At 44.9% G+C, this 22,370-nt stretch overlaps 1 protein-coding gene across 12 annotated transcripts in view; it reads right to left on the bottom strand.

Moving 5' to 3' along the window:
• Positions 1–22,370, bottom strand: part of GIT2 (GIT ArfGAP 2) — a 2,415,297-nt gene that overhangs the window by 416,864 nt on the left and 1,976,063 nt on the right. For 7 of the 12 annotated variants that reach the window (XM_069619395.1, XM_069619396.1, XM_069619401.1 and 4 more), the window contains one exon: positions 14,511–14,600. The exons of the other annotated variants lie outside the window; for them this stretch is intronic. In XM_069619395.1, coding sequence (XP_069475496.1) covers positions 14,511–14,600 — 90 coding nt within the window. The remainder of the gene's footprint in view (positions 1–14,510; positions 14,601–22,370) is intronic. 12 annotated transcript variants of the gene reach the window in all.

Here is a 22,370-nt window from a genome sequence, read left to right as displayed (position 1 = left end):
TCTTCCTACCCAGGGTCAGTAGCGCCGCCCTCCTACTTTTCGGGGGCTCAGTTACCCACATCCATTCATTTAAGAAATACAGGGGAAAACATTCTGTCAATAGTCTGGACTCCGTAGTGGTGTCTTCGGAGAGCCATCTAGCTACATATTGCAATTGGCCCGCGAGCTAATACACCTCAAAATTGGGTAGCTTAATACCCGCCCGATCAAGTGGGTTTTGTAATTTCCATAGGGCTACCCGATTTCTAGTATTATGCCAGATGAACCCTCTACAGATGTTGTGGAGTTTATTAAAAAAGCGTTTAGGTATCAAGTAAGGGACATTTGCAAAGTTGTGTAGCAGCCTGGGCAATACTATATTTTTAAGCAATGCCATTCTCCCCATCATGCATAGGGGCAGCCTAGTCCAGAATGTAATACTGCGTTGAATCCCTTCTACTGCTTGCTCTGTATTATTCCTGTGTTCATCCCCCGCCCTGTGATACACATTTATCCGCAGGTATCTGAAGGTGTTTACTGCCCATTCAATCTGTAACACCGGTAACCTGTCTTGAGGTATTCCTATATATCTCCCTAGTGGGAATATCATAGACTTCTATGAGTTTACCGTTACACCCAATATTAGTGCATATCGATCTAGTACCTCCAGTATATATTGTACGTTTTCTTCAGGGTAACTTAGGTACAATAGCAAGTCATCCGCATACAATGATATCAAGTGCTGTCCGCCTTTCGTTGTGATGCCCACCTCCCCATATTGATATCTGAGGTATGCCGCCAGGGGCTCTAGTGCTAGAATAAACAGCATCGGAGACCAAGGGCAGCCCTGTCTGGTTCCCCTGCTTAGCGTCCACCTTTCTGATATCACCGACACTGTCCGGACTCTGGCAATCAGCGCACTGTACAATAATTACACCCATTGCAGATATACCGGTCCTATCCCAACCTTCTGTAGGACCGCTAGTAACCAGGGCCACTTAACAGAGTCAAAAGCCTTGACTGCGTCCAGTGAGACTATCGCCAATTCTTGGGAGCTTCCAGCGGTCTGGTCTATAACATTGTGCAATCTCCTAAGGTTATCAGAGTTACTCCGCTGGGGGACATATCCTGTCCGGTCGTGATGTAGCAGGGCATTTATCAGTAGTTTCAATCTGTTTGCCATCACCGCGGTACGGATCTTACTGTCCTGATTTAACATGGACAGCGGCCTGTAGGATCCGCAATCGGTGTCTATTTTGCCCGGCTTAAGGAGCGGAGCGATGACCGCTTCCCTCAGAGTCTCTGGCAGCCTACCCTGTTCGTACGACTCATTTAGCATGGCCAGCAGTGGTGGGAGCAGGTCCGCCATGTAGGTCTTATAAAATTCACTCGGGAGGCCATCAGCTCCCGGCGCCTTATTGATGGGTAGGTTAAGGAATCCAGTTCCTCCAATTCCAGTGGTGCCTCAAGCCGTTCTCTATCGGCTTCCCCTAGCATGGGTAGGATAATGTCCTCCAGCACTTTGTTTATGTCAATTTCTTCTACTTCTGTTTTATCAGTATACAATTTGCAGTAGTATCTCTGAAAGCACTAATCTACTCCTTTTTGTGTGTCCTCGAGTGCGCCATCCTCGCGGCGCATCTCCCGAATCACCTGTCTCGGGGTCTCACTTTTAATCTGCCTGGTTTATCCCCTTCAGCATGCTGTCTCTCTATATATTTCCTACAGTTGAGGTTACATAATCTCTCCCAGTGGGATTTACATTTTTCGGTCAGGTGTCTCACCGCTTAAGTCTTTTCGGGGGAGTCTGGACCCTCTTGCATTTTAGCCTCGATCTCCTTTTCAGCAGCCCAATTGATTTTGATATCATTTCCCCTCTTATTACTACCTTGAATGCTTCCCAGAGTGTGCCAGCTGACTCAACACTTTCAGCATTTAGTTCAAAGTATTCCTGTGTTGCTTTTCTGAGGTCTTCCCTGAACATGGTATCCCTCAGTGCCTCTGCACAAAGTTTCCATGTCAGAATTCTAGGCCTGGGCGGCGAGATCTGCCATGTCACCAAGAGAGGGGTATGATCTGAAAGTACTGCTGCCTTGTACTCCGCCCCTATGATCTCTTCCACCATGGGACTAGACACAAGTATGTAGTCTAACCTGGTGTATAAATCATGTGGGGCTGCATAGTGTGAATATCCCCTACATTTGGGGTGGAGCTTCCTCCATATTTCAGTGAGCTGGAATTCTCGTATGAGTGTGGTCAGGGACCTTGCAGCCTAGGGTTGGTTATTTTGTCGTCTGATCTGTCCAACTTGGGCTCTAGTGTACAGTTAAGGCCCCCTCCTATTATGACCGCTCCTTCCACGTATGGGCTAACACTGGCATACAGATTTTTGAAATAAGGTGCAGTATCATTGTTCGTGGCATAGATGTTAATCAGGTTGACCACTTTATTGCCCACTTTCCCTTTTACTAGCACCATTCTCCCATCTTCTCTTACCTCTTGTTGCAACAGCTTGAATGCAACGTGGGGCGCGATCCATATAAGGACCCCTCTAGGGTATACTGAATATGTGGCTCCCATTATGGTCCCTTTCCACTTCCTCGTCATCAACTCTAGTTTCTCTTTAGTTAAGTGGGTTTCTTGTAACATTGCTATATCTATCTTTTGCCTGTGTAAATACATCATAACCTTATTGCGCTTAATATAGGTATTTAACCCGCGTACATTCCAGGTCACAATTCTGAGGTCCCCCATTTCAGCTATATCCTACTCCTCCTGCCCTTCTCCCCACCTTTTCCTGTACAGATTTAGTTGTGTTTGTGGACCTTCCACGTTGAGCTCCTGTGTCATCTTAATTGATCCGTCCCTCCCCCTCTTCCCTCCACCACTCCATATCTTACCCAACCCCCACTGCAGTCCTCCCCCCTCCCTCCTGCCCCCCACCCTACCCACCTGCCCCAACTGTAACACCCCAACTCCCTCCCCTCCCCCTCCCAATACCCTCCCCCCTCCCACTCCCCACCTAACTGATGCCCAGCTCCATCCCTGGGTCTCAGGCGACCCCCCCATCTAGCCCTTTCTTGGCACTGCCCGTACCCGGGACCCAACGGGGGGATATCACCCTACTGGTGATTCGACTGATCTACCTACTGGGGGTAAGGTCGCGATACCCTGGTATCTCCTATAATAAGCTTCATTTGGTTGCACACGTCCGCCCACTGCCTGACGTTGCCCTTGTGTATATTCTAGACCAGAAGTCTGTATGTTGATTGGGCAGACAGCCAATATCTACCCCTTGCATACTAGCCCGAATATCAGTTCAGGTATTTACCACTATTTTAATCAAAAGACTAAGTAGACCTTATTGCAGAGCAGGTTCACCTATCCCGTTCCCTGCGCTCTAAGCCTTCTGCGTCTGCTGGGCAGCCCTGAGCGCCTAGCCAACTCGCAGCTTCTTCTGGTGTTTCCAAATAAATTGCCTTGCCCCTGTGTCTGTACATCCTAACTTCTCCCAAGCTTATGCGGAGCTATATTCAAGTTGCATTGTCATTATATATACAGCACCTCAGCGTTCCGGGCCGATGCTTCACTTCTTGTCTCTGCTCTCGCTTGGCTCCTTCACCTCCTGCGGACTATTCTATGCATCCAGCCAGTCCATAGCTTCTTCCAGGGTCTCGAACAACAATGCCTTTTTTTTATGAAAGACTAAGTTTCGCAGGATACATCAGCATGTATTTGAAGCCCGCTTCCCGCAATCTCCTTTTTACTGCTCCAAAGTTTAGTCAGCGTCTTTGCACCTGGAGTGTGTAGCCCGGGTATACTGTTATTGCTGCAGATGCTCTCCTTATGGTGCCCCTTTGCGAAAGTATTCTAGGATTCTTGATAATTTAGTATTTTGGCAATGATCGGCCTCGGTGGTGCTCCTGGGGCCAGTCTCTGTGTCAGAGCGCGGTGGGCTCTTTCCACCGCAAATCCTTGGGATAGTGCCCCTCCTTTGATCTCTTGCAGCTCCATGGTTTCTATGTAGTCTGTAGGGTTTGAGCCTTCCTCTCCTTCCGGGAGCCCTACTATACGTACATTGTTCCTCCGGGCCCAGCCTTCAGCCTCCTTAGCCCTGCTTTCCAAGTTGCTCACTTGTTGGCGCAGTGTATGAATCACAGAGGCGTTCGCCTTGCAAGTGGTAGTTTGTCTGAACTTCTTTTTCCACCTCGCTTGTGCGTTCCGCTATCACTTTGACGTCTTGTTGCAGTAGGTTGACGTCCACTTGTACTGCATCGATCTTGAATTCAAGAGACGTCTTCAGGTTTGCCATGGCTGCTTCCAGTTTAGTTTCCCACGTGACCTTTAGGTCTGCATTGCCTCTAGGATCTGTTTTTCGCTTTTCGTCGGTCCTGTGTCTGTCTGTGGGCTCCTCTCCTTGTTGCTGGGGCCCTGTGTAGGTTGGGAGTTCCTGGCGTATTCGTCAATGGTGGGCTGGTTCCCTTTCGTTTTGGGTTGTTTCATTGCCATCCGGTAGCTCTACCACACCAGATCCTGTTGGAGGTGCTGTGGTATGTTGCTGTGGTATGTTGACTAGAGCTTCCTGGGAGCCTGTCGCCTGATTCCAAGAGGCTGAGAAATGTAGCTGCAGCCTCCTCATTTTGAGTCTTGTGTCTGGTATAGCCAGGAGACAAACCGCCATTCCTCCGAGCAAGTGCTGGTACCACCATGCTGAGGTCACAAGTCTGCTGAGAAAATGCTGTGTGGCCTTCCCGATTGCCGTGATCTTGTCTGCTGAGGGGAAGATCATCTCCACCCTGGTATCCCAAACTAGCCCCAGGAATGTTAAGAACTGAGTGGAGAGTAACTGCAACTTCTTGAGGTTGATAGAGAACCCCAGATCGTATAGCATGTGCATAAGTGCTGAAGCGATATACTGCCTCAGGTGACTCCGCTCCGACGAACCAGTCGCAGAGGTATGGATAAAGGTGGTGGCCCTGCGCACTGAGCAGGGCTGCTACCGAGTTCATTAACCTTGTAAAGACACTCAATGCTGAATTGAAGCCAAACGGGAGGACCTTGTATTGAAAGTGAAAGCCCATGATCCTGAACCTTAGGAGGAAACGATGGGGCTCCCAAATCAGGACGTGCAGGTAAGCATCCTTCAGATCCAGTGAGCACATACAGTCTCCCCCACACAGTGTCTCTACAATGAGTGCTGGCGTAACCATCTTGAACTTTTGAAGGGGTAATGAAAGGTTCAAGGAAGAAAGGTCTAGAACAACTCTCAGGCCAGCCTGGTTCTTTTTCTGTATGGCGAATATCCGGGAATAGAAGTGCATGCCTCGCTGTGAAGCTGGAACCTGCTACACCCCCTGACTCACAATTAGCAAGCGGATTTCCGCCAGAAGAGTTGCCGTCCCAATCTGTGGGAGTGGAGGGGAGGAAAGAGGAAATGGAGGTATTGGCAGACAGAAGCCCGTGGAAACTAGAGAGGATCCATGGGTCCGCAAACGTTGATCGCCAGGCATGGAGGGGGGGCTTGAAAAACCTGTTGTCAGAAGATTTGTGCTGCTTGCGCCTGTGCTGGCTAGGAGACCTGTAGGGTTGTCTAGGTTGGTGCTCCTGACAGCCCCTGAAGTCAACAAAGGGACGACCTCTGTCAGAGCATTGGTGACTCTGGCTATAGGCATTGGTGCAGATTTTGTCAAGATTGACACAAACTTAGCTGTCTGTGAGCTATTTTTATTTTTGTCAAGTTCCTCGTCCGTGGTCGAGTGAAACAAGCCCCCCCACTCAAATGGCAGGTCGAGAATGTGCTCCTGCACACCAGGGTTAAACTTGGTCACCTTAAGCCAAGCTGTCCTCCTCATATCGGCGGAGACACAGATAGCTCTGCCCGCTGTGTCAATGTGTGCCACTGTGAACTCCATGATATCCTGGGCCACTATGTACGCCTCTGCCAACCCTGCCCTGAATCACGCATGACTTTGCGAGGGGAGCTCCGGGAGGAAGTCCATAATCTCCCGCCAAAGTTTTTGGTTCACTGCTGCCAACATGGCGTCCGTGTTGGCCTGGCGCAGGTGGAGCATGGCATTAGAGTATATCTTTTTGCCATATGACTCCAACAGCTTTTCCTTGTGCCCTAGGAGGGCTGACGTGGGGGCAGATGAAGCCTGCGGTTTAGTATAAATGAAGGCCGCTATAACAGAGGAATGAGGTTGGGGGTGCACTTATTCAGCGAGTCCCCTTCTACCTGCCTATACTTGGCATCCAGGTGCTTATTTGTAGGCTGCGTGGAATGCAGCTTTACCCATCCCCTTTTGGCCAAGGATTCTGCATACTTTTGTAGAGGGATGCTAGTTCTTGTGGATGGGCAGATGGTCAACACCTCGGCCAAGACCCCCGCCTCAGGTTGTTCAATTTGTGGCTGCGGGATCCCGAGGTACTCGGTCACACCTGACAGCCTCTTGTGGAAAGCCTTAGCTGAGGATGGAATATCCTGATCATCCTCTTTGTCCATGTCAGTCGCTGTGTTCTGCAGGTCAGTATCTGCCGGTGGTGTGCTGGGTGCAGGCAGCTGTAGTATGCTGACGGGCAGTGCTAGGGGCTGTTGAGGGGGCTGCACCGGGGCCGGAGCCACCTTGACTGGTGTGACCACGGAAACCAGGGCCTGAACTGGAACTGGGGTCTGGATCACAGTCAGAGCTTGAGGTGGTACAGGAGGGAGCATGTCCTTGATGACCCCCCTGAGAATGGTCCTCATCTGAGGTGATTTTATGAGAGTAAGGAACTTTTCAAATAACCTATGCTTGCATGCTGGTGAAGGGCTTGGCTGCATAGGAGTCGGGCCCTGTGGCTGCTGTGCTCTTGGCGGTCCCTGTCGCACTAAACTGGGGTCTGTGTACCGCCCCTGTGCTGATGTGGTGGCATAAGACTTGGACCCGGTAACTGGCGATGTCCAGTCCCATCTCGATGTGCGCTCACTTGAGGAGACTCCGGGTGTGCCCCCATCTTGTCTGCCCTGGTGGCCATTTTATCATGCCCCATGCCTGCTGCGTGGTGCGTGGTGCTTGATGAGCTAGGCCCAGTCTCCGCCTGCACGCTTAGACGCAAAGGCTCTGACCTTCCCTGCACCTCAAGTAGAGACAAGGGAGGCGCGGTGCCCTCAGCCATTACGCCGGTAGTGCTACTGCTGCGTATAGGCGCCCCCTCGGGAGTGAGCCCAGTGTTAGAGCAGAGTCCCTCGGGGGGAACCCTGGCACTAGAGCCTTGCAGCCCCTCAGCGGTGGGACCAGAAGGATCCTGGGACCCCACAGCCTGTTGCTCGGTAGCTCTCAGAGCCTCGCCCCCTTGCTGGTATTAGGACCTGGGAGGCCCCTCCCGCTTGGTTACTTCCCAGGGAAGGAGTCGTCCCTTGCGGGTGCAGAGGAGAAGAGGGCACCTACCTTAGACCTAGTCTTCCTCTTCACGTACGCCTTGATGTCTTCTGGTGGTGGTGATCTGAACAGCTCCCACCACCTGGCTAAAGGATTCTTCAGTGAGCGCGGAGATCAATGCATTGCACACAGAACAGCCGTCCAAGCCGTGGTCGGGGTCACAGAATCGGAGGCAGAGTGCGTGGGGATACGACTTGGGGAATGAACCCTTGTAGGCCAGACACCTGCTGAAACCCACCATCGTCAACATGCGCCGGGGAGGAGCGTGGCACCAGAGGTCTGAGTATTATCTCAGATAATTGCTATGAGAAAGAAGGGGAAAAGAAAATATCCCAGAGAGGAGCGTGTGGAATTACAAGGCCAGAGGCCTAACCCAGGAGCGCTGGTGAAAGCAGTCCGTTCTCGTTGACGCAGAAAAGAGGACTGGGGAGTGGCGCCGGTGGCCGGATTCATGGAAGACAATTATTTTCTGGTGAAAAATGTTCTGTTTCCTGTCCCTAGCGAGGGACACCCATACAGTATGGAGGAAAGGGGACGGGATGTAGGAAAAAAATAGTAAATCAGAAACAGTTGCCAAAAACGGCTATAATGCTACATTCCAAGGGTTAAAATAAAGATTCAGCAGAACACAAGAGTGATATATCAAACAACCCTTGCCCAGGTATTCAATCCTAACCATCAAGATATCCTTTCTGTTAGTTTCTAATCGCTCCATAGAGAAACCCAAGTCGTTTTTACAGGAACAAAGTAAGCCCCCATATGGTCGGCCCGCATGCCTTTCAAAGCTTTTTTGAAAGAAATAGTGTAGCCGTCAACAATGGGCTGATCCTCAATCCAGGTCTCTTGGGGACAACTCATACTGTAATTACATAAAGTTGGGTCTGGACGATGCAGGTGAGAGTAACCGCTAGTGTTCTATGAAACAATGGAGATGGTGGAATATCAATTATCCCCCTCAACCTATTACTTCCTCTATGCAGAGAGCCAACAATCAGGCCCAATCATAATTATTTTTATTTAAGGGGATAGCAGCCGATAAATGTGAGACTACTCGAGCGGCATTGCTTGCTACCTCTATGTTAATTCTTAATGGTTCCATGGGCCCAACAGCTCCTCTTCATCAAGCCTATCTTTCATTTCAATAGATTGCCCCTTCATATACAAAGGCCTCAATACATCAAACACATCATATCCTAGTGAGAGCAGGGCAGCGGCCTCAGCCATAATAGCATTCCTAATCATTCTAGAATGGAAGTGCACTCGCACCAAGGGCCTCATCATGAGTCTGGTGGTAACCCGTAAATACGGTGGTAGCGCTATTACCACCGCATTTAAGTGTCCGTCTGATCATGACCTTGGTGGATATCCCCTCAGCTCTGAGCTGGGGGGAAATCCTCTGCAAATTTGACGATTTTCAGCGCATTTACCGCCGGCGGGAAATCCTCCGGCGGTAATAGCTCGAATTTTCACCATTGGTGAATGAGGAATTCCCGAATGGGCCCAATGGGGAATGGCCACTAACCGTTCCGCCAAAACCCGTGATCCGGCGCTAATAGCGCCGGGGTGTTTGGCGGTAGGGCTATTAGCACTGGCGCTAATAGCGCTGGCGTTACCGCCCAACTCGTGATGAGACCCCAAGTCTAGACAAGAATCAATCACAAATTCCACTAGAGCTAGATCTTTAGTGCAAACCAATCTTAGATTTGAAATTTCAAATAGCAATGCTAAGACATGCTGGCGATTAAGTGGCACATAATCATGGTCCATAAATAGTCTCTCCAAATATGAAATATGAGAAAGAGGCGATTCTGGCATTGGCTTTTTTAATGGCTCACACAACAAAGCTTTATATTCACTAGCCAAATCTTAGCGTGTTACATTTTTGTAACCAGATCACTAGTCAGACGGTACTCCTATTCTGAAGTTCCACTTAGGCAGGTACACCATCAGTTGCTGCCTTTTTGGCCTCCAAAGTTAAAAATTACAGAAAAAGAGGGGCTGGCCAATTATAAAAATGATTTACACCAGACCCAGATTCACTTGGTAAGTGAAGATCCAAAATATCCTTGACACGACCAGACTGAGGTGGAAGAAATGTCTCACGCCTCGTAGTTGGAGCGTCGGAGGAAAGGCCTAGCACTCTTCATTTTATTTGCTCACGGGTGAGAAAAATTGGAGCCATTGGTAAAAGAGTGCCAGTGCTGTCGTTCAAGGGGTTCAACCCAACTGTGCGTGATAATATATTGTTTTTACCCTCTTTTGTGCCTATCGAGGGATCATCAATCGCATTTTCGATCATTTTACAATCCCCATCAGGAAGAATGGTTAAAATGCTCGGATCGAGCAGCCGATCATCCCCTTGGACAGGTTTTTAAAAAATGGGCTATAGCATTCCAACCAGTTGCAGGGCAATTTTGTTTTCTCTTAGTTTAGCTGTACATCATCTGCATTGTTGGCCAAAGGACAAGCCTTTAATTTGCATAAAAATGTACGTAAACCCTTATTATTTTGTGTAGGAGGATTTGTGATGTTTAGATTTTTTTAACCTTTTTTCTCCCAGGAACTTCTGCATGGTCCTGGGGGGAATTTACAGAAAGCACAGATGGAACTATATTTATAGAAGAACTGGTCAGCAAATTGTCATGCAAAGTTGACAAGCCGATGATCGATGGATTCACCTCTCCCCTGTCCTCTAGGATCTTTATGATATATGATAATTATAAAATCGTACCACAATGGGCCGAGATTTACGCCTCTACTGCCTGATTGTTAGCTCTTGCAGGGACCAAAGCAGATCCTTCTATGCGTCCCATGTGCCATTATCCATATCAACTAATACATCAGAAATAAGTGATACTGCTCTGGATATATCACCAAATGCACCGTCCCCAAAGGAAACATCAAACACATTGTCAGATCATCTTTTCTGGCCAAAAATAAAACCTTCCAGGAATGTCAGCTTAGAAACCACTGTGGAAGAAAGACAGTTCTGTTCTTTAAATTCTCTGTGATCCATTTCATACATTTTCACCATTGAGTTCAATGTAAAATTTAACGCATGAAGTGCAGAGCCAGGGGGATTAGCAAAGTTCCCTAATGTTGGCAGGTGATTAGAAGGCGTAGGTGAAGATGGATAATAAGAGAAGGATGATGGTTCACATATTTTTGATGGCTCTAACGCAAACAAAGAAGGCGAGCAATAGAGAATAGTAGATGGAAGCATATGATGTGAAATAAACTGAGCCCCGGCAACGGGGGATAGTATGTTGGCTTCCAGCACCGTAACAGGGTTAGCTATCACTCTGTTGACATTGTTCACTGATAGGTTTAGCACTGATCTGTAACTGAAAGATTGCTTAGTCATATTCTGCGCCGCAAGGGACGAGATTCTATTCACTTCAAGTATACCAGGAATGTTAAATGCGACCTCCATTGAAGAGGCACGAATCAATGGTAAACCAGTTGATGAAAACAAGGTTGATGCTTCACAGGCGTCTGCTCTTATGGACCTGGCTACCTTTGACTTACTCTCTAAATCGTAACAGTCAAACTTGCAGTCACACTGTCGAAAGCGGCAACAGTGGCAGCTAATTTAGAAAGTAATGGCAGAATATTATTAGTAATTCCTCTGACTCACCATTCAAGATGTTGTGTAAGGATGGAGATTGGGCCTGCAGTCCTGTAAGGACTGCAAATACCGCTTACACTTTGCTCGACGCGCACCCTTACGCACTCACCAGGCGGATTTAAGACTACCAGTTAAGTCTTAGTAGCCGAGTACCTAATCCCCAGGGAAGATAAAACTCCTGCAAATACTGCTCGGACTTTGCTCAACGCGCGTGGAAGGAATGTATCTGTTAAAAGAACTAATTAGTTACCTATGGTAATATTCCTCAATGTGGAAATGGTAATTCACAAACAGTAAGAGACAGAAATAGTGAGAAGGAGAGAGTTAAATTGAGAGAGAAATAAAGAGGGAGAGAGTGGGATATAAATATAGATATTTGAGAGAGACAGTGCGCAGTGAGAGAACATTATAATGGCGTATGATATGTGAGATACAACTAGTCTACCAAAATGGGAGAGCCTTTATAATTGGTGAGAATTCATGGAGGCTGATCTGAATGAAATGTCATATTATAGGGATATTCTGCAGTGTTAAACAAATGTTATTGCACGTCAGCCTCTGACATTGGCACTATTACACTGATGTTTACACCACTTGCTAAAATGAAAGCTTGTATTCAAGATTATTTCATAGACTGATGATTACTTTTTCTTAGATTTCAATGAAACAAGGATTTCCATTGGTTCCTTGAATATAGCATTGCACACATCTGTGGGGATACCCCTAAGATTCAGTATCAAGTCTTAGGCTCAACCCAATGGCAACTTTAAAACGATCATGAACTGGATTACTTTTTTAGATTATGTCCAAGTTTGGAATACTGGCACCATAGTCATTACCATTCCTCAACAGATACTTTTTTATGGGAGTGATCTGGGTGCTATGGGAAATGCCTGGTGAAATCCCTCCTAAAATGACATGTGCTGACATACTTGCCACCCCATCACCCACTCATAAATGTGTCCCTTTCTATCAAGATTCTTGGCAGTGTAGTATTCATCCATTTGGAAAATTGTTTAGACGATGTTGGTTTTCAAACTGGTCATGTAACAGAGTTTGCTTTGAGCTGAATGGTGAATGATTTGCTGATGGCCATGGCAGGGGATTGCATTTCAGTTCCCGTTATGATCTTTGTCAGTAGATTGTGGCCTGACACCAGAAAATGGCAGTGATTTGTGGTATCATTCTTAAACGGATACCCTTTCCCAAAGGACAGGCCCAGCACATGAGCATGGTTCCATTTGACTCATCTGTTGGCCCTTTCTATTATGGAGACCTATATGGATTGGTCCTCTCTCCTCTATTGTTGAATGTGTAGGCCACTGCTGGACATCACTCAAAGGCAAGGTCTTCACCTTCCCCAGTATTCTGATGACACACATCTGTGTCTCATTTCAAGGCAGACTGGAGGTTTCTCTAGTTTCTGTCTAAAATACAAGTGAGCGCAGCAGAGAAAATTAGCCAATTCATCAAGAGCTTCAAGTGCTGTGTTAAAGGGCGCATAAGCGTATGTGCTCTGGGCGCATGTTCATCCTCTTAATAAGGAGGCTCCTCCTGATGCAGGGTGGCTTGGCTTTTCAGGAGTGCAGTTACAAAAGTTTGAAAAGCTCTTCTTCCCACTCCCCTTGGTGAAGGTGTACAATATGGCCTGTTTTAAGACTAAAATATTTCTGCTTGGCTTTCACGTCTTGATACAGATTTATTTGTGCATTTAATTACACAAATATTCTATTTAGGGACAGCTGTCCCTTTAATGGAGATGCTATAACACTGAAACAACTTCCATGTTTCATATAATATTCAGCCTTGATACAAGTCACTAATAATTGTCTATACAGGAGTAATTTGACTAATTTCAATATAGAAACCTAGGTTTGGAAATCTTTAAGAGGTACAAACTCTAATGAATAACATTTTTATTCTAAGTTTACAAAAAATAATTAATTATAACCTATTTAATACTGATCAAATTAACATTCCTGTGCCACCCCTCCCAGACTCTCACTTCACCCCTTTCAGTTTCTTTAGGTGCCACTGTGCATTCATGCATTTTAGACCCCAAATTAAGCAACTAAGGAACCAAGGATATGTGGATTTTCCCTGGTTCGGACAAAAAAAGTAGTAATACGCCAAGTGCCCTAGACAACTAATTTGTAACTTTCACAAGAACAGTCAAACTAATGTTCTCCATTTCACAAAGACGCCACTTTCACAGTAAAGTATTCGAATCTGCAATATTTAGTGTAAAGGTTGTTTGGATCAACAGGACCAAATATGTCCTTCGATAACAATGATTGAAATAGTTTTTCACTATTATCTCCACTTCTAACTTTCCCATCCCCAGACTTTCACACCTGTGGCATTCTTAACCTGTCAGGGCAGAATTATTGTTTGCTGCAAATAGTTTCAGGAAGGTAAACGTTTTAGGAAAGCCATATGTGGGATTGCATGTTATGTTTGAACCATAATTGTGTAGACAAAAGTAACTATAACATTAATAATCTTTTGAGAAAAAACCCATACACATTTTTAGACTGAACATTGCATTTTCTAGGTTTTATTGGCTACACAATATTTCAAAATTCTTAACATAATCAACCAACATATACAGTCCCGTACAAACATGCTTTGTTAGACCGGTTATTTGGGAAATGTAGTTTTAAAAGCATGTTGTTAGTGAAAATGTCATTTTAGTTTCTGATGGATAACATACATTATGTTATTAGTCTGCCCATATAAATAGAGTGGATTTAGCGAGTATTCATGCATTGAGATAAACTTGTTTCTTAAAATTCTTCATACATGAACATAGGCAGAGTCATTTCACAAAAATACATGTATTTCCTCATTGATGGGAAATGTACGCACACCAGGCTTGCGCATCAAGCCCCACACCTTGTTTCCAAATTATTGTCAACTAAATTATGTAGATGTCTTAATTTTCATTGGCTATGTGTGAGAAGGCCATCCAGTACTGTTTTTTTCACTTTGGATTAAGGGACTTGTAGTTTTCTTTTCCCATTTTAAATTTAGGAAAATTACAAGTCCCAGAATTCAAAGCAAAAATAGGGCTATATGGCCTTCTCATGCATGGGCACTGGAAACCTGAGATTCTGAATTATGGTTCACAATTGAGACCTGCATTTGAAGAATTACACTGGCAGACATTTTCAATGTTAACATCACCCAGAAGTAAGAAAAACAAGAAAAAGCTTTGTGAGCAATAGCAGCAAGTATTGTAAGCATATTATTTCTATGAAAAAGTAAGTCATTGCAACGATTCAAAAAGCCTATTGTTTGCTGTTTGTATAAATATTTGAGCCAATTCAGTGTTATATTAGAGTGAGCCAGTGTCTGTGTTTGATAAAGCTACTTCATGCAGGAGTGGCGGGCAGTTTGCAGACAGAGGAGGAAGGACAGAGGCATGAGACTCCCATGTAGAGCACATCTTTTTTGTAAAATAGGTCATTCAGAAGGTACTTAACCCTTCGTGAGCTTTCATCTCTTGACCAGGATAACGTGGAAGGGAAGGAAGGAAGCGATGAAGAGGAGGTCACATAGGCACCCCAAACGATCTAAAAGTGGAAAGAAAAAGAAAACACTCGGAAACAAAAATAAAACTATCCTAGAAAATCTTTTCAGATAAACAAGTGTTTTAACAGGAAGAAAGAAAGAAGTTTTCAGAATTTCATGGGAATATGTAGTATACCATAACGAAATCAGCATAGAAAACGGTAGAGAAAAACATGATTCTTACAAACGGGATGATACTTGTCAAATAGTACATTTTCCGTAAAGTAAGAGATGCATTAAAAATTAATCAAATGTAACAAAAAAAATACAGCCAAGCCTAAACTAAAACATGACAATTTCGGATAATGGAATACAAAAATAAACCACTTGCATAGATATTGAAATGTGATGAGAGCGCTGTATGTATTTCCCTGTCCAAAAGAGGCTGTTTACATGAAGCTACAGTGTTTTATAATTTAGATGTTTGGATGCTTTATAATGTCAGTGTGCTGAGAATGGCATTTATTAAAGATAAATACCAGAATAGTGGCTTCCGCTCATCGGTCGAGATTGATTACTGCAGCCTCTTTTTACAATCATCAAAATGTTAAGTTATTAGGCCAATGTACAAATATAACATATATAAAGGTGTTTTTGTTTGTACTTAACTAGGTGTAAGTATCATTTTCTCGAAGACACAAGAGTATGAACATATCATTGACAATGCACCATTTTAATAATGACTAAAGTCATACTTACCACTTCAATAAATTAAATACTCGCCGAGGTGCTTAATACATTTCAGACTTTTTGCCTATGCCAGTGGTTCAGATTCATTCAAACCCTTCCACCCATTACTTTTGTGCTTACTGTTTGTCTCACTATGTGAGAGAGGGTATGCCCAGACGTGGGTCTCTTGCTCGCTGCGCCATAGGGAACCAAGCTGCACCTCACTGAGGAGGCCCAACAAGGCCGAAACATGTCTGGGGTCACTTGTGTTTCCGTGCTGAGGGGACCTTGCCTAGCAGTTTGGGCTGGGCTGCTACCATTGGTGGCAGTACCTGACTGATTTGCATATGGCTGGTCCCCTTTTGCAATGGCGCAGACGGGCTAAATAATAGTGGTGTGGAAGGTTGCCCAGAGCAATGCCAGAGGTTCAGATTCATTCAAAACCTTCCACCCATCACTTTTGTGCTTACTTTTTGCCTATTGTGACAAGGTCACTACCCTGACCTTGTTGAGAGGGGTTGGGAATCCCTCTCAGCCTCGGGTGGGAGGCATACCATAGAGGAATCCACAGGCAATCCTACCCCAGAGGCGGATGGACTGTGGGTGTTGGGAGGGGAACAATTCCGATCGCCTCACCCTGTGCCACTTTGTTTATGCGCAGTACCAAATTGCCTCACTCCATTACATGGAATACAAATAATGGCCAGGTTTTCTCTTTCATTTTAGAGAAACAGCCAACCTAGGAAAACACCAGTGCACCCAAAAATCATCCGAGTCCCATGGGAATCATTTGGAACACTCCAAGAGAGAGAACCGAGCGAGAAGGGAGCAATCGGACCCGTTCATCCAGCAAGAATCTTACGTGAGTGATTTACAGCCCACCCAACGTAAAGCAGAGCAGCAAACGGTATTACCCAAATTGACCTTTTACAATTGACCTTTTGCACAATTGACCTAATTATAGTGGTCCTAATTGACCTCCTGCCCAATTGATCTTTATATTATTTTAGTTATTTGATATATGTATTGGGGTAGGGTTTTGGATTATAAATAATATAAGGGGATTAGGTGGGGAGTTGCAGGGGGGTTTCGATTCGGTGGGGGGATTGCAGGGGGTTTCCCCCGCATATATGTCCTAATTGACCTTCTAAATTAGGTCAATTCTCCTGAGGTCAATTCTCCTGAGGTCAATTGTGAAAAGGTCAATTAGTATACAACCGTCTTCAAAAAAAAACTGGCCCGACCTTCAGGGGGGCAAGAGCAGACCCCCTAACGGAACGGGAACATTGCACTGCATGTTTTTACCGTGGCAGACTGGCACAGTGAAAGGGGGCAGGCTTTAAGTACTACATATCAAAGCTTTGCTGTATGGGGAAGACAGGGTCACATTGGCCAGGGAAAAAAGACCAACCAGATAGCAAGGAGGGGATTAAAAGAGACCCCCAAAATAGAAATTTGTGTGTTGTTTGGGTAATGTCAGCGGAGAAGGTGGTGACAGACCAAAAAAGCAGCAGGAGGAAGGAAAGTGGTGTGGCGTTTGGAGGTGCCTTTGAAGCAGGTGTGGCATTGGTTAGTGAGTGCAAGTTGTACCGCATGTTAAGTGTGCATTAAAGAGTGGCGATTGTGCTTAGGTGAAGGAGCGCAAAGAAGGACTGTGAAGTGCTTGTGTGAATGAAAAGAGGGTCTGAGTAGAAAGTGGGTGTAGTATAGTGGAGAGGGATTGGTAGTGTGGCACAGGGAGCAGTAGGGTTGAGGAGGGAGTATTAGTGTAGGGTAGGCAGTGGTAGTGTAGAGCAGGGAGAAGTAGTAGGATGGAGAGATCAGGCGTGTGGAGGAAGAGTGCAAGTTTTGTGGAGGGAGAGAGTAGTAACAAAAGGATGGAGGCGAGTATGAGAAGGAGTGAATGACATTGGAGGGGGGACACAAGACATAGGAAGAGCAGATAGGTGGAGACGAAGGGAGGAGTGTAGTAGAGTAGTGGGAATGGAGAGTTGGAGAGGGAGGGGAATATGTGAGCATGACTGGAAAGCGAGAGAATCAGATAGTGTGTCTGAAACACAATCCAACAACCCTTTTGAGACACTAAACACTGGATAGTGTAGGGAGGGTCTAGGTAGACCGTGAGATAGGGCAGACAGATACATCTTTTTGCCTTTAGATCTTCACCTATAGTACAAGTTAGAACCTAGACAGTAGGGGTCCATAATTGATTTCTACTCACCTGGGGTTAGGGAAGGAGTGCTTTTCTATAGAGGAGAGTGCAAAGGATGGCCCTAGGGCCCTGTGAAATCTTGATAAAAACCTTTTAACCGTCGGTAAGGTCAGATGTCTTGAGCCATCTGTGACACTATACTTAAAAAACCAAAGGTAATAGCAGAAGCCCACTCCTAATACTATATATCAGAAATATTGAATTACTCTTCAAAAACTGCTTTCTAAAAGATTTCTAATCCAAATACACTTTAAGCAAGTCCTTTAAGCAGTCTCACTGTCCATATAAAAATCCCTGTCACATAAAATCCATGAAATTGCATCAATGACCCCATTGTCAAACATTAAGAAAAGAAAAACAACTCTTCAAACCAGTTCTCCACCTCGACAATGAACTGGTGGTTTCTTAACATCATGAAATATCCCTTGCAGATGGCACATCAACCGTTACAGTTCCAATAACATCAGGTTTGTTATTGTCTGCATTAATTGCCTTTGAAACCAGATAGTACCGATAGGAGACCCACATGTCTCTAGGCCTGTCAGAAAATACCATGGAGCCTGTGAGGTGTCTTCTTTATTGTAACAATAGGCTACATCTCTCAACCATCTGTCTACAGTTCTCACAGGACCCTTCCACCAGGAGTTAGCAATACTCCTACGTGCCAGCAAACAAAACAGTCCTGCAAGTGTTTAAAATGTTTAGCATGCTTCCCAGGAGACCTACTTTATGACTGTATCCAGAATTGTATTTGCTACTTCAAATGCCTTTTCCCAGAATGCACATACAAATGCAACACTACCATGCTAAATGGTAAAGTCTACATAATCTACATCGGGCACAGGTGTGAGAAATCCAAGGATGCTACTTGCTGAGCTATGGAGGCCTGTAATATAGTAGAATTCATTTGAAATATATAATATTAAAATGATTATTAAATCATTGAAATTGTCCTGAGCGCATATGTAGATTCACTGTATACAATCTAAACCTATTCACAACACTTTCTACCAAAGCACTGTTGCTGAATTTCCAGCTGGGGGACATTCTTTCATCACCTTGGTGTATAGAGAACTGTCTGTGGTTTCTTTCTGAATGTTGGAAAAATACTGTTCAACATATTAAGAATCCTACGATACATGAACAAATCCAAGGCCGACATTCATTCAATTTCTTTGAATCTGGTCAGGAATAAGAATTGTCCGTCAGGAAAGAATTCTCCAAAAATACACATTTTTTCCCTCAGTATGTTTACAGGACCCCTCAAAGGTGATACCAAGTCCTCCCACATTTACCAGTGGAATGAAGGGAGAGTACAGCAATACACACCTAGTATAATAAATGTGCACGCAACTTCATTACATTTCCCTCAATTATGTTTATTTCTTGCAATATGGCAGACGTTAAGGGCACCTGTTGCTGCTATTGCTTTTTCAATTCAAACATGAAGGTGGTCTTGTTGTGGTGAAAACCAAGAGTACAGATATTGGCGTTGTGCAACTAAATCGAAGGACTCCTCCGGCATCTAGCGGGACCGCTAGGTCTCATCAACTAATTCTCCCTTGTTAATTCGCTCAAAGAAAGCTTATCAGCATACTCCTTAGAGAATCAAAAAAGAAGTATCCGGGTAACCATATTGGCACATTCAAAAACTGTAGGAGCAATTTAGAGATATTCTGCCAATCAGGGGTAATAGAAGAGTTTCCAATGTCATAATATTGGATCTAAGAGTCTTCAGAGCTTTACCAAACTTTTCTGTAAACAAGGGAGAGGGTTAGTTGGCAACCACTATTTCCAGGTACTTTACTGGAGGTCCTTTTCCGGAAAGCCAGCAGACCATCATCAAATTCTTTAAAGAGTCAAGAGAAAATAGTATAGATTTAGAGGTATTTATTTTTAGAGCAGATTATTTCCCAAAATGGTGTATGTGAGACATAATTGGTGCCAGCCTTCCAATGGGTTTTGATAAAGATCATGCCAGCAGCATAAAAAAGAATGACCAATTTGCAAGAAGGTATACAGTTGTTTCAACTTACTTGATATAGAATGTGATAGCTTTTATTGTCATGTTTTGATCGCTGAGATTTGATATACATATGTATGTCTGGGGCGGAAGAGTTATAGGGGTGGGACGAGGGGGTAAGAAGGGTGCGCAGAATGCTAGCAAGAAAGGCATGGGGCAGAATCCCCCATAACAAATAAAGGGTTAAAAATCCAACAAGATAAAATGACAATCAAACCTAGCACATTCAATATAAGATAAAGTACACATGCAGACCCCTATTTGTGCATTTTTCTCTAATCAAAGATCAAAGTCGCTAATGGTTGCAGCGCTGCAGCAAATAGACTAATGCCCATCTCAAGTTCTGAATTTACTAGATAGTTGGCCATTGGCTTCAATTTTAACCATGGGAGAAAAAAAAGCATGGACATGAATTGTTGTTCCATACCCATTTTGCAAAGAACCACAGATATGAAGGGCCAGTCAACTGAATCAAAGGCCATTGCTGTGTCTAGTAGAGCAGCAATAACCTAGAGGTCTGGTATCAAAGCAAGAGGCTGAAAAAGGCACCTTAGATTATATTCTGTTGTCTGGCCTGGGATGAATCTCAACTGATTTGCTAGGAATAGGATATGCCATAGGAGGTAGTAATATAATGAATAAAATCATCACACATATTTTGTTATCTAAATTAAATGAGGGATATAGGGCAGTATGCCAAGCAAAGTGAGGCTTCTTTGTTATGTTTCAACAAAAGCGTGATTATCGCCTCATTAATTGTAGGTGGTAAAGCCTTCTTCTATATTACCTCTTGACCAGCCTTCCGTAGATGCAGGACAAACATGTTTGCAAATTCCTTGCACAATTTCTCAAAAAAACCATCAGGTCCCATAGATTTCCCACCCAAAAACGATCTAGCTTTTAGAGTGTCACTCTCTGTAACTGGTGCATTAAGGATGTCTATATCTGTAACGCTCACCTGACCCCCACAGAGGCGCTGACCAGGACTGGAATGAAGTTGCACTTCCGGTGAGGCGCTGGACTCAGAGTATGGCAGGGCCGGTCCTTCTTTGGTTTTGTGATGGCGAGCTCTCCTTCCTGCTTCTGGTGCAGGGGCGCGTTGAAACCCAGTTAATCACTGGATTCACTCTCATACATCGGTGTTGGTTCTGCTAATGTCCCGGAATAAGAAGTCTCTGTTGTCTTTCTTTCAGGTGCAGAACGTGGATCCCGAGAAGAGCGATGAAAACGATGAAGAATGCTCAGGTTAGTGTTCAAAGAATGTTTTTCCTCCGAGTGCAATATTAAGCGCTAATGCAGATGTCTTTTTCCCCATAGGGGCCGGGGTCAGAATGCTGAACGAGCATAGACCCGAAACGAGAGGTAAGTTCTGGTAAGTCTTTAATGAGAGTTTTTATTATGTCTTTCCATTCTCTCATTAATTCCGCTGTCTTTCTTTTCCCCTTAGGGGCCGGGGTCTGCAGGTGCCTGTATGCGGCAGAGACCCGAAATGAAGTATGACCCAAACAGGTAAGTCTAAATGGAAGCACTGGCTTTCCTTATGCTCTTCTCACTCTCACCTTTGTTTTCTGTCTTTTTTCCACAGGAGCCGGGTTGATGCAGCGAATCTGGACGAGCGCCGCTGGCAATGGAGGCTGGCAGCAAGGTGAGTGAAATGCGGCGCTGCAGCGACAGGTGAGTTGACCTTTTAAAATGAAAGTCTTTCCTTTTCAGGATCGCCGACGGGACGACTCTTGGACGAGTTTGAAACAGGTAAGGGCTCTTCTTTTGTCCAATTCTCTCTCCTTCTCCACATGCAGGTGTTACAGGATGCAGGCGGGCGTGGCAGAAGTCAAGAAGCAGGAGCAGGAGCAGGCACGGTGAGCGTCCAGCTGCTAGATGCAGAACAACGCGAAGCGTGAGTTACTGTTCGGGCGTGGTTTAAATAGCCTTTCAAGAAGTCCCAGGTATGTATCCTTCCACTCAGGTATGTATTCTTCCTCAGGCCACACCCGTGTGGTTAAGTAGTTCTAGAGACAAAATAGTCCCATCCAGGCCTCAAGGGGGCCTGGATGTTGCAGCAAGGTCTGCATCAGGTAAGTGTACACCCAAGCACTTAAACACATGTCCTCGATTATGAACCTGGCGCCTAAGGCGCCAGGACTGGGGTCCAATATGAGCCTGACGCCTAAGGCACCAGGACTGGGGTCCAATATGAGCCTGGTGCCTAAGGCGCCAGGACTCAGTCCAAAGGGCCCCGACTTGGGCCCGCTGAGACTTTCCTGGGGGAAATGGTGCCTGCCTCTGGGGTTGCTGGGCCGGGCCTGGTTCTTTAGAGGTAGGCATCATGACAATATCTGAAGGTTCTAGTCAATAAAGTCCAACATGACCAAGAAATGAATCCATTTCGCACTCACTACTGCTTATTTTGGATGAAGATGAATATAGCCTGGAATAAAAGTGTACATATTTTAGAGATAGCTCCTCCATTACTGTACAAAAGTTAACCAGTCTCGTCCTAAATTGTTTCAATGAAAATGGCTTCTCAACTATAGCTAGCCAGGCAAAGGCCCTAGTGTGCCGCTTCCCTTCAGCCCATTGCCAAGACACCTTCTACACCCCCCACAATTTCTTTTTAATTTTCTTTTATTAATATATATGGATAAAATACAAAACTTTATACTTATAAAAATGAGTTAAACAACTAACTCACAATAAATAATTACTTTACAAACAGTGCATTTAATAATCACACATATCCAAAAACAAGTTCAGTAAAGTGCTATTGTTAAAGTAAACAATCTTTGAGCCTCTCCTTTGTCAAGCCTACAGTATTTCAATTGCACGTGTCTGTTTTCTTAACCTAAAAAGGACTTATTCGCTTTTAAT

This window comes from Ambystoma mexicanum, chromosome 10, assembly GCF_040938575.1.
Source record: "Ambystoma mexicanum isolate Mex_15411 chromosome 10, UKY_AmexF1_1, whole genome shotgun sequence".
NCBI lineage: Eukaryota > Metazoa > Chordata > Amphibia > Caudata > Ambystomatidae > Ambystoma > Ambystoma mexicanum.
The sequence above is the reverse complement of the archived record's forward strand: the minus strand, read 5'-3'. Positions and strand labels throughout refer to the sequence as shown.